The sequence below is a fragment of the Mirounga leonina genome, unplaced genomic scaffold, assembly GCF_011800145.1.
Source record: "Mirounga leonina isolate KUSES-001 unplaced genomic scaffold, KU_Mleo_1.0 Mir_101664, whole genome shotgun sequence".
NCBI lineage: Eukaryota > Metazoa > Chordata > Mammalia > Carnivora > Phocidae > Mirounga > Mirounga leonina.
In genome coordinates this window covers 25,053,917-25,069,587 of record NW_023270175.1, presented here as the reverse complement: position 1 = coordinate 25,069,587, position 15,671 = coordinate 25,053,917, and the positions used below count along the sequence as shown (strand labels likewise).

Below are 15,671 nucleotides of genomic sequence, written 5' to 3'. Positions count from 1 at the left end.
AGTGAACAAAAAGAAAAGTCCTCGCTTAGAGATCATTTTTCAAATACTGCTTAATTACCCATCACCGAAAGGTACACTGCAAGGAACGCAAGTCCATGGATTACAAAAAGATGAAAAGCAGGTCCACAAAGTTCCACTAGGTGCCTAACGACTCCCCAGGAGGAAGTAGAAGAGCTTCTGTGTTTCTAGAACCTAGGCAAGGTGCAAGCTAAGTTTTCATTTCCTGAGGATGTACACGAAAAACAATGCCCGTGCTCTTTGGACGTGGCGTTTCCCATGTCAGTCAAGTCAGCCGCTGGGAAATAAAAACCAAGCCACAGATTGCGACGCCATCAAAAATAACAACGCTTTAACATCCAAAGTGGGCAGTTCAAGTGGCAAAAGGCAACTAAAAGAAAGAATGCCAGAAGACCAAGGAAGTCCTCTCTTGTTTTTAGGTACAAGCTTAGACTTCCAGCCAGAGAGAAAAGGTATAGCTTAAAAGCCTGGGATCGAGTCCCACATCGGGCTCCTGGCTCAGCGGGGAGCCTGCTTCTCCCTCTCTCTCCTTCTCTCCCCTCTCATGCTGTTTCTCTCTCTCTCTAATAAATAAATAAAGAAAATCTTAAAAAAAAAAAAAAAAAAGAGCCTCAAAGCCATTTTACAAGGGTCACTGTAATCAGCAAACTGAAAATCCGGAATGATGTTTACCTTTTTGTTTTATGACACTTACTAGTGAAGGTAAATTCTGATCTGGCCAGAAAGATTCTGGAATTGGCCAATGTCCAACAGGAACACCAGTCTTAGAGTTAGGTCGTACATAGATGAGCTTATGACAACTATGCCATGGTTGAGCAGCAAATGAATTGCTTGGCCTGGATGAATCCATAAGTCCATCTAAAAAGTAAACAAAGACAGATACTAAGGCATCAATTTCTTTTTACAGCTGCTGATCTTCTTGCACAAAATTTTCAGCTCCAGGCAAAGTACAAAACAAGCCAAAACGGTACTTTGTGGTGAAAAAAATGAGAGAAATCAAAGACTCTATCAGGATTTCCGAATGTTCTCTCTAGCATTTTTCATCTAATCCATCCCTCTAATCCAACACCCCACCCCCATCCTTAACCATGCCCCGAACACCTAGTTATATGGAAAACTATTATAAAATTAGTTTTCAATTTTCTGAATTTGGACACATAAATTACCCCCACCAAAGCACTAGAGTTATTTTTTCAAATTAGGTAAATGAAATTGCTCATCCCTTGGTATAGTTTTTACATTTTTGGGATCTGACAAAGTAGGTCATAAATTCCATTTAGATTTTCTTTCTATTCCCAGTTAGATGGGGGGGAAAAAAGTATTCTTTACTAAACAGACCCAATGACCACAAAGGCAAAATAAAAACAATCCAGATGCACTCAAAGAATAGAAGGAATGTTGACAATACAATCTACATATATAGTTGGGGGAGGGAACATAAAGCAAATGCATCGAGTTTATTATGGACAAATTCATGATAGTTTCCCCAGCCACCATTAAAATTCCATGGAAGCTGGGCATTGTATAATGCTGAAGGATGTATCCCGAATGTATTTGAATTGTTTAAACTAGCATATTTCATTTGTCCACCAAAAGAGGGCAAGGCAGAGTTATATAACCTTTAATGCAATGATTCAATAGTCTATATTTGTAAAAGAGACGTTTTAATGATTTGAGTCATATTTCTTAAATTACAGGTCATTTGATTTACTTATATAAGTGTCACTTTAAACAAGTAATTACTTTACGCCAGGAAATCTACTAGGGTCCATGGATCTCTAGGGAATACATGTAATGGCTTCAGGGGACCAAGAGACCCCCCCTGAAGTTGAGCTCACAATTCTGGGGATGTGCATCTTTCTGAGGAGAGAGTTCTTAGCTTTCTTCAGAATCTCAAAGGCTAAGAACCCTGGACAAAGGGGAAATGGAGCTAGAAAGAAAATCTGAGCTATTTACAGGACACCAAATCCAATAGGCTTTCCATAGGACTGTTCCCAGTTCACATTAAGATAATGAACACAGAAGTATGGATGGAACCATCAATCATTAGCAAGAAAACGTGTCCTTCCTCAATTAATTGAATGAATTTCAAATAGGCTGTGAGTCCTCAGTCTTCCGTGGTGGGTGTTCTTAAAGTGGCGTCCAAGAAACCCTAGAATTAAATACCAAATTGTATTTGTGTGGCCTATGTCCATTATTCTAAGGAGAGCGGTCTTTACATTTCCAACAGCTTCTTAAAGGGTTCTGGGAACTAAACATCAAAAAGGTCAGGAACCACAGGATCCATGGCTTCAGACAGGAGCACTTGTCTTTCTGAGCAGCCCCCACTGATTGTGGCCACGCAACGCCAATGTATGGATCAGGTGAGACAAGCACCATGGGTAATGATGTGTGTGAGCGCCCAGGAACGAGGAGAAGCGGCCTTGCAGCGCGGGGATGACGTGAGGGAGAAGACCCTTCCCCTATACAACAGTACTTCTGCGCTCAACTATTTTGCGATGTTGAACTTTCTGTAAAATGTCACTTGAAGAGAAAAGTTTCAGCAGTTAAAAAGTGGGCGGGAAAATCCCGGTGTAGGATCTTATAGGACATTACGCAGTTTCTGGACAAATATTCACAATCTCTTGCTGACATGCAGTGACAAACACGTATTTCCTAAAGATTACTTGGCACATTTGGGGCTCACAAGACCAAAACCAGGTTACTGGTTAAGTGGCACTCCGAAGTGATTCTCTAGATATTTCGTGAATTGAGAGGTGAACAATGCAGTGTATCGCCAGACTGGGACCAGGGGATATGAAAAGGGTAGGGAAAAGGAAGACTTTTCGTAAGAGGATTTGACACTGAATTAAAGTTGTTAGAATCTGACCACCCAGGCAATGAATGAATGGCAGCTGTTTGGACGGATGTGTGTAACCCCATGAATGGGTGTAGACAGTAAAGACCATGTCTATTATGCGTTTAATGTCTTCCCCATCTCCGATCATTCTCCAGGGTAAAAGGAAAAAAAGTCATCTACTGTACCTTCTCCAATAGGAAGTGGATCTGGTCCCGTTTTCTCAAAGTTAATAACTACACCGCTCTGAATTTTCTGAACTAGAGATTCTAAACACTGATTCAACATCCTTTGTGTTCTAACACAGTAGGAGCGACCTATACCAGAAGGAAGAACAAACAGTGTGAGTTTGATCAAATAAAATGCGACTTAACAATATAAGCATTTGAAATCCTAAAATACATCTCGAACGGATCATAACTACATTGGCAGCAAACCTCACACTCACGACGAGAAGCAGCAGTAGAGCTATAAGATTCGGGAGGAAAGCCGGACAAGACAGAATATGGCGCTTACGAGGAATACTGCCAATACCTCCTGTGACTTCACACATCTGAGTGATGGCGGACTCATCAGTCGGTACACTGCCTAGTTGCTCTGGTTCCGTAGAAGCCAATCCAGGCAAACGCAACACCAGGGCAAATAACCTTTGATCCCAACGAAAAGGTTCTTTGGTTAGTTCACTTCCGGGCAGAGGAGAATTCAAAGGGAGATGAAGCTGATAAGGCAAAAGTTGAGACGTTTCATCATAACAACCCGTGCAACAGTGAAGAAAGAGTTAACAGGGTCACTTTTCTTTCGTGGACTCAACAATCTTTCAGGGCTCGTGAAGATGGAAGGCTTGATCAAACTTATTCTTAACTGGCAATGCGGGCCTCCCACAGAAATAGCGGCGTGTTCTCTGCCATTTAAGCGAAACTTAAAAAAAAAAAATGAAATCTCACCTCTTCTTGAACACCAGCAGTACTTGTTAACTTGTTTCCATCTGTGATGGTAATTAAAATAGATGGTTCTAAAAAAAATGGATTTCTCCCCTAAAATACATTTAAAAAGTATTAGAGCCATGTAAAGTAATAAAATCGTATTTAAACTTTTTTTTTTTTTTTTTTTTTTTTTTTTTACATTTGCCTTGCCTTTACATTGAGACAGGGATGTCTCAAGTGTGTGATAAAATTTGCCTGGATAAATAAGAAGGAAAAGATTAGGGACTGAAGCGGGTGGGAATCAAAATAAGGATCCCTGCTGAGGTAACATTCAGAATAAACTGAGGAATTCTTATCATTCAGTAGTGATTTATGCTCTGGAGCCGGGACAGTGACTCTGGTTATTGTGCGCAGAGTTTTCTAGAGTAAGGACAACAGGAGCACCAGATGCTATCTTGCCTTTCTCTTATTCTAGAGCTTTTCCATTGAATTGGGAGAGACGAGGGAGTGCAGGACACTGAAAATTTCTCCTTAAAAGCCTCGTTCCAATATTTCTCAGCAATTTATTCATTCCATTCTCAGATAGCTGATGATCTGATGGGGAGGCAATCTTCACTACATATTTTATATGATCAAGCCACATATAAGGACCCCCCCGCCCCCACCCCAAAAGAGGGATCTTTTTTAAAGCAGGTATTTAAAAGATACGGACTTCCTTTTGGCAGTTGTGAAAAGTAGCAGAAAACTCGGTAACCATGCCCAATTTTAAACTCTTACCCCAAGTCACCAAAATAAATTAGCTGTACTCACTCAAAGTTTTTTTTACCTGTCCATAATTGTCTATTCCAGATATTAATCTATTGAGATTTAACAAATCAAATGAGGATCTTAGAGCCTGACCAAGAGTAGTCAGTCCAGAAGCCTGAAGATTTTTTAGTTCACTCATGAATGTTGCGTGATTTTCCTTCCAACCAGCCTGAAAACCAAACATTTACAAAGAAATTCCCGATTATACAATGAACAATATATAAAGTGCAAGCAGCCACTAACCTCTAACAAATTAATAGTTCCTTGATCTAATCCTATTCTATGTCTTGACTGACCAAGTGGAACTAAAGCAAGCAATCAGTTTCAGAAAGATCTGTCAGCATTAATGACCAACAGCAAAGATGCAAACAGTGCATTCGTCCATTACGGCTGGAAGGCTCTGGCTCAAGAAGTCCAATCTTCTGTTCAGGTCCAATCGAACCTACCCAAACACCTCAGTATTTACCTTACTTTGACACGGATGATGAGCATGAAGTGAGGAGGAGAGGAAGGACTATTTTTAAATGCACTGTCCTTGATAGAGACAACTTGCTCTTGACTGTCTGATCTACTTGAACTTTTCTAACCAAGATTCTTCTGCCCAAACAATATTTTCACTTTAAATAAGAGTCAAGGGGGAATTCTAGGAATAGAGCCACAACTATTTGGAGACAACCCTTCTGGCATCTTCAAACATTCAGAAAGCCCCAAATCTAGGAAAGGGGGGAGAAAGAAATTTAAAAAGTTCTGGCAAAGAAGCAGCACCCCCTCGGCACCCCCAGCAGCCATGGACAGCGGCCAAGAACCAGAGACCCAAGGCCAGCAGCCAACACGCTCTGATTGAATGGTTTGTAGAAGAGAAGGAAAAGATCACGGTGACTGGTCAGTCACGGCCACAAAAACAAAGCAGCACCAAATGCAAAGAAGAGAAGCCAAAAGAAGACTTGGCAGCTAAGAGCGGGTCACAGAGAAGGCCAGCCAGGGTCAGAGCAAACAGCACACAGCTTGGCAACTTGGTGGGAGGAATGGCCACCTGGGTCTCGGCAGCCCCGAGGGCAGCAGTGTGAGATGCTGAATGCTGAAGTCATGCCAACTGGGCCAGGACAGCTGGATGTGGAAGCAAAAGCAAATAATAAGCGATAAAGCATTTAAAGGTCATGTTTAGCTGAAGGCATCCTGTCCATTATCCACGCAACCACAGCAAACACTATCTTCGCTAGTTTCCCAGTCTCCAGAAGCAGTTTGGGTCAGGATGAGTGGGAGACAGACTCGGGGGGGGGGGGCGGGGAGGGGGCAGAGTCTGCGTGACCTGGAGCGAACCTGTTGGCTCTGAGGACCTAAATTGTATGCTCTGCAAATGAAGAGGGTTAAGCAAGCAGGGACACTGCGTGAGGCTGCGCAAAACACAACCCAAGGGAGGGGTCATTCCCGTTGGAATCCGTGAGAATGGCGCCCCCTTCCGCTGAACAGTCCAGAACCTGGTTAAGATCCAGTCCAGTCCAATAGTCTGGGATTCTGTGAAATTAAAGATGTGCTTAGTTGTCCTTTAAAAAGACTCCTAACAGGTGCCTGGGTGGCTCAGTCGGTTAAGCGTCTGCCTTCGGCTCAGGTCATGATCCCAGGGTCCTGGGATCAAGTCCCGAATTGGGCTACCTGCTCAGCGGGGAGCCTGCTTCTCCGTCTGCCTCTCTCTCTCTGTCTCTTATGAATAAATAAATAAAATCTTTAAAATAAAAATAAAAAGACTCCTAACATATCCTATAGAGCGAAGGATCTAAAGGTGAAACCTTTCCACGTGCTCCTTTGGCCACACTGTGGATATGACTTCTAGCGCCCAGGCAAAGTAGAGCATGAGAACAATTCCTTGTGGCCCCAGGAAAATCTTGCTGGATTAGACAAACTCAGCTTTACTTAAAAGGAAGGCTTGTGGTGGAAATTGTCCTCACCAAATACCTAGAAACATCAGAAGGTTACAAATCACACTGAGTTCAAAAATAAGCTTTCTTCCTTGTGGCCGAAGAGAAAGGTCTGCCATTGGCAGGGACAGAGCAAGTCTTTCCTTCAGTCAACACATTTGCATGGGCCAACTTGGCCGCACTGGGCAGAACGTTACACGCCGGGGATATGGAAAGGGCTCAGCCCTCGAGGAACTCCTGCCACAGAGGAATGAGAAATGCAGTTCTACAGGCTGAAGGGACAAGTGGCCAGAAAGTCGCGGAGGGCTTCTCACCGAACACGGGGCATCTGCGGAAGAGCATGGGGCAACCCGCCCTGATGGTGGGAGTGGAGGGGCACGCCAAGAAAGAGAACGAGCGTCCATAGAAGGCTAGGGCTTCGTGGGGAACCGCAAGTAATTTGATTATCATTGCTCTGGGTCCATGGCGGGAGGCGAGGCCAGTAAGTGGGGCCCTCACTGTACGGTGCTTTGTACGTTGTGCTCTGTAGTTTGGATTTTATCTGTTGGCTCTGGGAATGACTTGAGGTTTTTAATTAGGGGAGGGGCACGATCAGATCTGGATTTTAGCAAGATCGTTCCGCTGGGGGGCTGGAGAATAAATTGGGGGGTGGTGGGGAGGCTGAAGCTCGAGGCAGGGAAACTGGTTTGGAAACTGTTGCAATAGCTTATGGGAAGAGTGATGAAAGCCTGAGCAAGAGCGGCGGCGAGGGAGAGGAGGCTGCCGATGAACAAAGTGTTTCAGAGGCGGAGTCAGAAGTTCTTAGGAGCTAATTAGAAGGGCTGGGTGAGGGAGAAAGGTCGTCCATTAAGTTGAGCTTTGTGGCCTGGGCAAATCTGAGAATGGCCCGTCGTTCACCCACAAGCCACTTTATACAGTTGACTTCTTTTTCGGAGTTACTTCACTACAGCGAGCACTGAACTCCCGGGAGCCACAAAGTAGTTCAGGGCATGAGCAAAGAAAAATTAGCTGACTACTTGATTTGGGGAAGGGCTGAGATAAGACATGAGTACCACGTAAGCAAGCACCCTGTAACTCATCCATATTTAAAATAATGTGTCCTGATTGTTCATCATCTTACTAATCAATCTGTCAGAATAATTGCCCTTTGAGTTTCCCCTTATACTATAAATTGAAAGCATTTTGCAAATCGTTTCTGCACCTGAATCACTGGCATTGTTTTTAGGTCAATTCCAATTCTTTGCGGTGAATGGAACAGTACAAGAAATTTGGATGTTACTCCCACCTCGGTACTACAAAGTGTGGGGGCCCAAAGCAATAAATGTCTTCGGAGCAGTCTAGCTCCTTCAAGAGAAAACCGAATGTCCCTAAATGCATTCCTCACAATGCTGAGGAGGGAAAAGCCTACGGATTAATCTCAATATTTAGAGAACCTTATTCATGAGGCAAATTTCTTCCCAAAAGATAATTATAAAAAGCTAGTGGCAGAAAGTAGATGTTTATATTCTTCATTCTCATTCTCATTATACTCTTCATTGCTCGGAGTTGACTTTTTTTAATAAATGAATTCAGGACAGCCCATTTGCCTTCTTTTTTTTAAAGATTTTATTCCTAAGTCATCTCTACATCCAACGTCGGGCTCGAACTCACAACCCCGAGATCAAGAGTCACACGCTCCCCCGACTGAGCCAGCCAGACGCCCCCCCGCCCCATTTACCTTCTTAATACAGTCTTTTCTTTCAACTTACTCCAAAGGCACCCTACTCTCATGTCTGTAAAATCTTGACTCATGATGATGAGTTCCACACATTCTTATGGAGCTCTGCAGCTTACTAAGCACTTTCCCATTTCACATTTGTGTAGGACAACCCTATAAAACAGGCATGGTATTACCATCCCTCTTTTGTTTTCCTAAACCAGGAAGAAGTAAGACTTAAGTAGGAGAAGCTGTGGTCAGGAAAAAGAAACTAGGAGGCTTGAATTAGTAATCCAGGCCTGAGGGAATCAGGGCCCGAATTAGGATGGGAAAGAAGAGGAAGGGGTTAACTGAGAAACACTTCAAACCAACAAGATAGGACCTGGTGACAGACAGACCATGCATGGGCCTACAGGAGACAGAGCAAAAGATGATGACAAAACTTCTAGCCCGGGACACCGAAGGAACAGAGGATTGGGACAAAGGATTAACCTGGGATGAGTGAAATCCTAAATTAAGAGTTTACGGTCTTCCCAGGTCAAGTTTTAAAAAGTCTCCCAGAAGTCAAATGATGATGGTGCTGAATAATAATGAGAGGTAATGCGTGTCTGGGCCGACGTGTCAGGACCCCACTTACACTAAACACAGTATCCTCCTCTTCCGGGCGCCGCCACCGCCCCATCAAGTAGGTGCTGCTCTTATTTCCATTTTATAGTAATGGAAATAGAAACTCGTCCAGGTCGAACAACTAGTAAATGACACAGCCAGGATTTGAACCCAGGTAGCCTAAGTTTAGAGCCTGCCAATTTAAACCACTGTACTAGAGAACCTTCTACCTATTCCACATATTCACCTCATAGACAGGCCTTGTTTTAGTAGCTTAAAAGTTCATACATTTATTGAAACTTCCAAATCTCATTTCACTGAAGCCTACTTTCCCTGATGTCTAAATGCAGACCAGTTGGGCGTGGAGAGCAGTGACCTAGGACGTGGAAGACCCTGGTCTATCCTGGCCGGAACTAACTAGCGAAGCAACTGGTCCAGAGGAAGTCGGTTACCCCTTACTGGGGCTGTTGCCTCATCTAAGCAACGAAAAGGCTGAAAAACCACCGCTAAGGTCCCTTCGAGATTTCCTACCTTCTAATTCCATACCGTTATAAAAATCTGACTTACAGAAAGAAAACACCTCACATCTTAATAAACACGTTAATTCAGGCCTGGTTAAAATTTGTAGAGTCAACTGAACACGTCTTTGAATACCAGCAGAAAAAGTATGGGCCTTTCAGTCTGTCAGTGCCCCCTAGGATCACCACGGAAAGGAGAGAAGCTGCACTCCTTTCCCTGGAAGGGCGAAGCCTAAAAGAAATACTTTCCACTCTCCTCTGCGGCCTTACTTCCATCTTCTTATCTGACTGCTGGGTGTGGCATGCTCCCTGTAGGCCTGTTGCTGAAACTCTTTCTAATTTTCTGGTATGTTCTGACATATGTTGCTTAAGGGGTAGGCTCTATAGGGGAGGTCTAGCAACGTGTGAACAATGTGGGAGCTTTTGGGGAACACGCACCTAGGCTGTGTCCTCCAGTCTAGCCTTTGTCAGGAAGACAGCCATTACTTGGACTCCTGTGTCTTATTTCGTTACTGGTTTCAATGGAGGAGGGAAAGGAGGGGGTGCTATTTAGTGGCTCCCCCCAAATCTCACCATCCTAACACTTCTCCTTCCTGAGCTTCATCCCATTTTGGCCAGACCATTTCTCCGATTCATTGATTTTTATTTATTTTTCTTTTTTAAAATGGGAGAATCCTTTCCTCCATCGAAATCATGCCAGGAAGTGTAAACAAGTCACAGAGATAAAAGCAGATCAACTGTCCTTGAAGGGGATGTGGGAGTGGCGCTAGAGCCCTTTGGGAAAAGCCCTGCTCCATCTCTAAAGGGCACTTGTAATCCTTCTCCAAAATACAAATGACCTTGTTAGGCTTAGTCTCACGTGCAAACTTAATGAACAGGCTGTGAATCTCCCCCTCTAACGTAACCGAAAAACAGACTTAGGGCAGCTACAGCTTACCTTCCACAAGAGAAGTGCCCCCTTAAAAACTATGTAAATGGAATACTTATAAATCAAGAAATAAATGAATAATTCCAGTTCTCTAGGGTGATAGCTACTGAAAGGGAATCGCAGAGAATCTTCTCAAAGAGCAAAAATAGAGCTTGTCACAAGCCTATCTGGACACTCCCCTGAAAAATAATAGTTCCGCTCAGCCCAAGTCTTCAGAGCTCGTTAGTAAGCCCTTCGTGATGAATAAAAAGGCCTCCCTGGGATTCAGGGAGAGACAACACACACTGCTTCCCTCTCCTTGACAAGACTTTCTTTCTTTTTTTTTTTTTTTTAATCTTTTATTAAAGGAAATGAAATCAGCCTGGTAATATTTGCCCTTCATAATCCCAGATAGAGGGCTATCCTGGACCGCGGGCTCTTCTTCGAGGTGGTTACAAACCAGATGATTAACGGATTTGAGTATTTTCCCAGGTGTCTCAAGTTAAAGCCAAGGAGTTTAAATTTAGCGGGGCCACCATTTCTCCTGTTGAAAGATAAACTATTTTCCTTTTTTTTCCATCTGGTCTCCGCAAGCTGGGGGCAAACTGGTTCTGCTGCAACTCGGACGATCGGACTAAATCAATTTCCACCGCATTTTTCGAGCAACTTACTTTCTTCTCCCATCTGACATTCTATCAACTTTGTCACCGCATACCGTCCTTGCATTGGTAAACTGACCAGCGAGACAGAATGACGTGAAGAGTAGGAAGTCCTGCTTTTCCAATCAACTCTGTCTCCCGAGGAGACGGATGACTTTTCCCTTGGTCTTTGCCCTTAGCTTTATATGGAATATCTGTGCGAATTAAAACTTTAAAACTTCTGGAGTTTTCTTCTCACAACAAAAACAGACTCTAATTCTGAGAGATATAAGACAAGGTTTTCTTGCCCTCCTACGTAAACAGACCACTGTGATAGCTGAATCACCTTAAAACATTCAAACTTCTTTTGAAATCGTATTTACAGGCCGCACACTTAGAAAGAAGCTTGTTAAAATGGTGAACTACACATGAGAAAGACACCATATCATTAAAAGAATGGAACTGTCTTGCCTCTTGTATCTCCTTTAAAACTCTCTTCTGGTATTATATTTTCTGACCCTGACATTTTTTCCCCCCTCAAAACTCTAGCGATTTGGACTGATTTCACTTTTGGGGGACTCGAGGTACTGATACACTTTCAGGTTCAAAAGAGGTGGTCTATCATTCTGTGTTACTAATACAGCTTTTTCTTATAAAATTACTGGTTTTAAGAATATCCGGTTATCTTGGATTCCTTGTTGTCAAAGTCACTTCCCCAGGGGCACTTAGTGTCCTGAACTTGCTAAAATGGTCGAAGTGCATTTATTTGATTAAATCGGTTCTCTCCCTGAGAACTCTGAATGCTACCATTCTGTGTTTCAGTCCACCAATTAATTTCCACCCACGTGCTTCAGGAAATACTACCAGTCAAGACCACACACAAGAATTCTGGCTTACTTGAGTCCTCTACTTGTTAAAAAAGTTACCATTTCTTAAGAACTAGTACATTGCAGAAATGTATCTGACAGTGCGCAGCCTGCAGGACTGTTTTTCCAGCAGATGGCTAAAGGCCCTCGTGAGTGTCTATTTTTTAAAAAAGATTTTATGTATTTCTTTGAGAGAGAGAGAGCACGAGCAGGGGGAGGGGCAGAAGGAGAGGGAGAGAGAGAATCCTCAAGCAGACTCCCCACTGAGCACAGAGCCCAACGTGGGGCTCGATCCCAGGACCCCGAGATCATGACCTGAGCCAAAGTCAGACATTTAACCCACTGAGCCACCCAGGTGCCACCATGAGCACTTATTTTTTGAGTAAACGGGGGAAAGAAATGATTCAGTTTGATTCTACTGACACAAAATTCATGATTTTGTGTCACCGGTCTCTTTAGAATACCTAGTATGAGGTTTTTTTGTTTTGTTTTGTTTTTTAGTGGGTAGGATTTTAGGATTTTTTTTTTTTTTTTAGTGGATAGGATCGTTATCCTAAAGATTAGTCTAAAATATCTGCAAAATGGGGGTGCCTGGGTGGCTCAGTCGTTAAGCGTCTGCCTTCGGCTCAGGTCATGATCCCAGGGTCCTGGGATCGAGCCCCACATCGGGCTCCCTGCTCAGTGGGGAGCCTGCTTCTCCCTCTCCCACTCCCTCTGCTTGTGTTCCCTCCTTCGCTGTGTCTCTCTCTGTCAAATAAATAAAATCTTTTAAAAAATAAAATAAAATAAATAAAATATCTGCAAAATGCATTTATGAGTTTTCAATTCTTACCCCAGAGAATCAGGATGAAATTAGGAAGTAGCACACCTCTCACTTGAAAGCATGGTAAGATCAAAAGAAATTTGATCTTCACCAGAGGATGCTAACACATAGAAACTGAACTTTAGAAACTTTAGAAACTTTAGAAACTTTAGAAACGTGCAACTTCTCATTGTACTGTTACTAAAGGAAAAATACTTAGAGTAGCAAAGAATTTGCCAAACTCCATCAGATAGAGTGTTAAATGCAACCTCTCTCACTCTCAGACCATTTCAACGGTAGCTATTGACCTATTATCAGAAAAAAAAAAAAAAAAAAAAAAGCCACTGTGCAGATCACGTGTTCAACTGTTGAGACTTTGGGTTCTGATAGGAGACATTCTTATGAACACATACACAAAATAAAAATTCACAAAGGTGGCCTTGGAAAAACACAAGGACAGAAGTGAGACTAAGCCACCGAAACACTGCAGAAAGACTTGAAGAGAGGAGACCGTAGAATGGCCGCTCATGACTTTCCAAAGATTAAATAGCATCTCTTTCCTCCAGACTAATTTTTTTAAGGATTATTTGTTTATTTATTTATTTGAGAGAGAGACAGCGCACGAACGGGGAGGGAGGGTGAGGGGGGAGCAGAGGGAGAGGGAGAAGCAGACTCCCTGCTGAGCACAGAGCCTGGACTCTGAGATCACAACCTGAGCCAAAACCGAGAGTCACCCAGGCCCCCCTAGACTTTTTTTTTAATAGTTTTTTTTTTAAGATTTTATTTATTTGACAGAGAGAGACACAGCAAGAGAGGGAACACAAGCAGGGGGAGAGGGAGAAGCAGGCTTCCTGCTGAGCAGGGAGCCTGATGTGGGGCTCGATCCCAGGACCCCGGGATCATGACCTGAGCCGAAGGCAGACACTTAACCGACTGAGCCACCCAGGCGCCCCCATTTTTCTAAAATTTAAGGCAATTTTGAATTCCATGCCTCAATTATTCCCCTACGTGCCTTTCGGTTATACGGTCTGTCCCGTACTTTTTCCGGAAAGAACAGTGGAAATAATCTAGTCTAATCCCTTCATTTTACAGATAAGAAAATCGACCCTATAAAAGGAAAGTGACTTGGCCAGGGTCATGTATCTATCTAATCAGCGGCAGACTGTGGCTACGTGCTAAAGTGACACCCCTCGCCACAGGTACATGACAGTAGGTTGGGTGACCTACTAGGCAGGATGTACCGTAACCACTTTCTAGAAACTGATTTTTGTCAAAGGACCTAGACTTAACCAGACTTCTAACACACAGCTCAGAAGCGTCACTATGAGGTGGAGATCACAGTGTGTCGACACAGATGTGTGAGCTTTTAAGAAAAATGGAGAGAGCTTTGACCTGCCCATCTTCAGCTTTCTCCTACAAGAAATACACCAGGAGGGACCCCCACTTTCCAATGCCATGGCTGTATTAAAGCCTAGATAGTCTCCCCCAGAATCCTGTTGTCTCCTGTCTAGTTATGCAGGCTCCCTTGGGCACAGACAAATGCAAAGAGAACCGGGGCTCCTGAGGACACAGCCGTGCCTTCAGGCAACTGCAGGCCGATTTAAATCACATCTTGGTCTAGTTCAGGCTAAGCAACCTCCAAAGGTCATATTCCACCCTCCTCCCTCTTCCTTTTGCAACTTCTCATCATTATAATAAAGCACCTTCTGTCACATCCTCCCCCTCAAGTCACACCCTTATTGGAATGCTGCCAGTTCACTTTCTCTCCTCCCCCCCACCAGCCTCTGGCTATCTGGGCTCTGCATCTCCCCTTCCTTTGGTTAACTGATGCTCTAAGGGCTGGCATTAGGAATGGGGAGACCCAACTCAGGGGGTGGAAGAGACAAGTCTGGCTGAAGCGCGGGGCTCCTGTGGGGAAATGATGGGGAATACGTTTTATACACACGCATGGAGCACATCCCAGAGGGCCCAGGATGGCACCCATAGGCCCTGGGGAAGCTTTGAAGACCTGGGCGGGGGAAGGAAGTGAATATGATGAAACCAGCTTTTTTAGAAAGTTAGCGGTCAGTGTGGGAAGCATAGGAATTTGGGAGGCACTGGGGAGACCAAGTCGAAGGCTGTTATAGTGGTCAAAGCTCAAAAGGTCAGGACCCGGCCTCAAGTGATGGCAGCCGGAAATTGAGTTGAAGGAACATATGTAAGAGATATTTCAAAGGGATGATGGACAGGTCTTAGAAGAAATGGAAGGACAGGGTCAAAGCTGAATAATGCCTGGCTTTCAACCCTGGGTGACTAAAAGCTGGGGAATATGGAAGAGGGGATAGGTTCAGGGCCACAGGGTCTTCCTGATGTGCCCACCATGAGCTAAGGGCAGGAGAGACAGCCAAGTGGAGATGTCCTGTAGTCAGCTAGGTAAGAAGCTGAAGATGGAGAGGCATCCGTGTGGAAGAAATATTAGAAACCATGAATGAGGTCAGATACATTGACCAAGAGAGTGGATTTGGAAGACAGGGAAAGAATATAGAGGAGGCAGTCAGTTTCTGGAAGGAAGGAGTATTAACAGTTCCAAACGTGGTCAAGAGCAAAGAGAATAAACATGAGTAAATTGGCCCAAGTAGCTATATAGTGAATCCTAAGACCTTGAGAAATCATATTTACTTTTCTCACTAGTACTGTTCCTTACTTGCACAAACACAAATGCTTTCGGTCTTTTGTTCATTAGCACTCAAGTCCAGAGTCTGGCTCTTGGTACTAAGTTTACTGAACTGTTTAACCTACAGGTCAGGATATAGATAATGAGAGAGCAAATGCCATTAATGACGAGTATAATCAGGCAAACATGGTTTAAGAAATGGCACTCCGGGGCGCCTGGGTGGCTCAGTTGGTTAAGCGACTGCCTTCGGCTCAGGTCATGATCCTGGAGTCCCTGGATCGAGTCCCGCATCGAGTCCTGCATCGGGCTCCCTGCTCGGCAGGGAGTCTGCTTCTCCCTCTGCCCCCCCCCCTCATGCTCTCTGTCTCTCTCATTCTCTCAAATAAATAAATAAAATCTTAAAAAAAAAAAAGAAAGAAAGAAATGGCACTCCACTTTTCCTCCCGACATCAGGCACATTAGCACGAAAGTCTTCATACGCCTTT

General features: G+C 43.8%; 1 protein-coding gene across 8 annotated transcripts in view; it reads right to left on the bottom strand.

The window, feature by feature from the left end:
- Positions 1-15,671, bottom strand: part of LOC118013283 (integrator complex subunit 6-like) — a 52,904-nt gene that overhangs the window by 25,629 nt on the left and 11,604 nt on the right. For 3 of the 8 annotated variants that reach the window (XM_035009052.1, XM_035009061.1, XM_035009079.1), the window contains exons 3-7: positions 4,604-4,753; positions 3,799-3,888; positions 3,389-3,572; positions 3,043-3,171; positions 713-876 (exon numbers count right to left, since the gene is read on the bottom strand). In XM_035009052.1, the coding sequence (XP_034864943.1) occupies positions 713-876; positions 3,043-3,171; positions 3,389-3,572; positions 3,799-3,888; positions 4,604-4,753 (717 nt within the window). Of the gene's footprint in view, positions 1-712; positions 877-3,042; positions 3,172-3,370; positions 3,573-3,798; positions 3,889-4,603; positions 4,754-15,671 lie in introns of those variants that run through there. The other 5 variants (XM_035009097.1, XM_035009069.1, XR_004679986.1 and 2 more) reach the window with 4 other exon arrangements.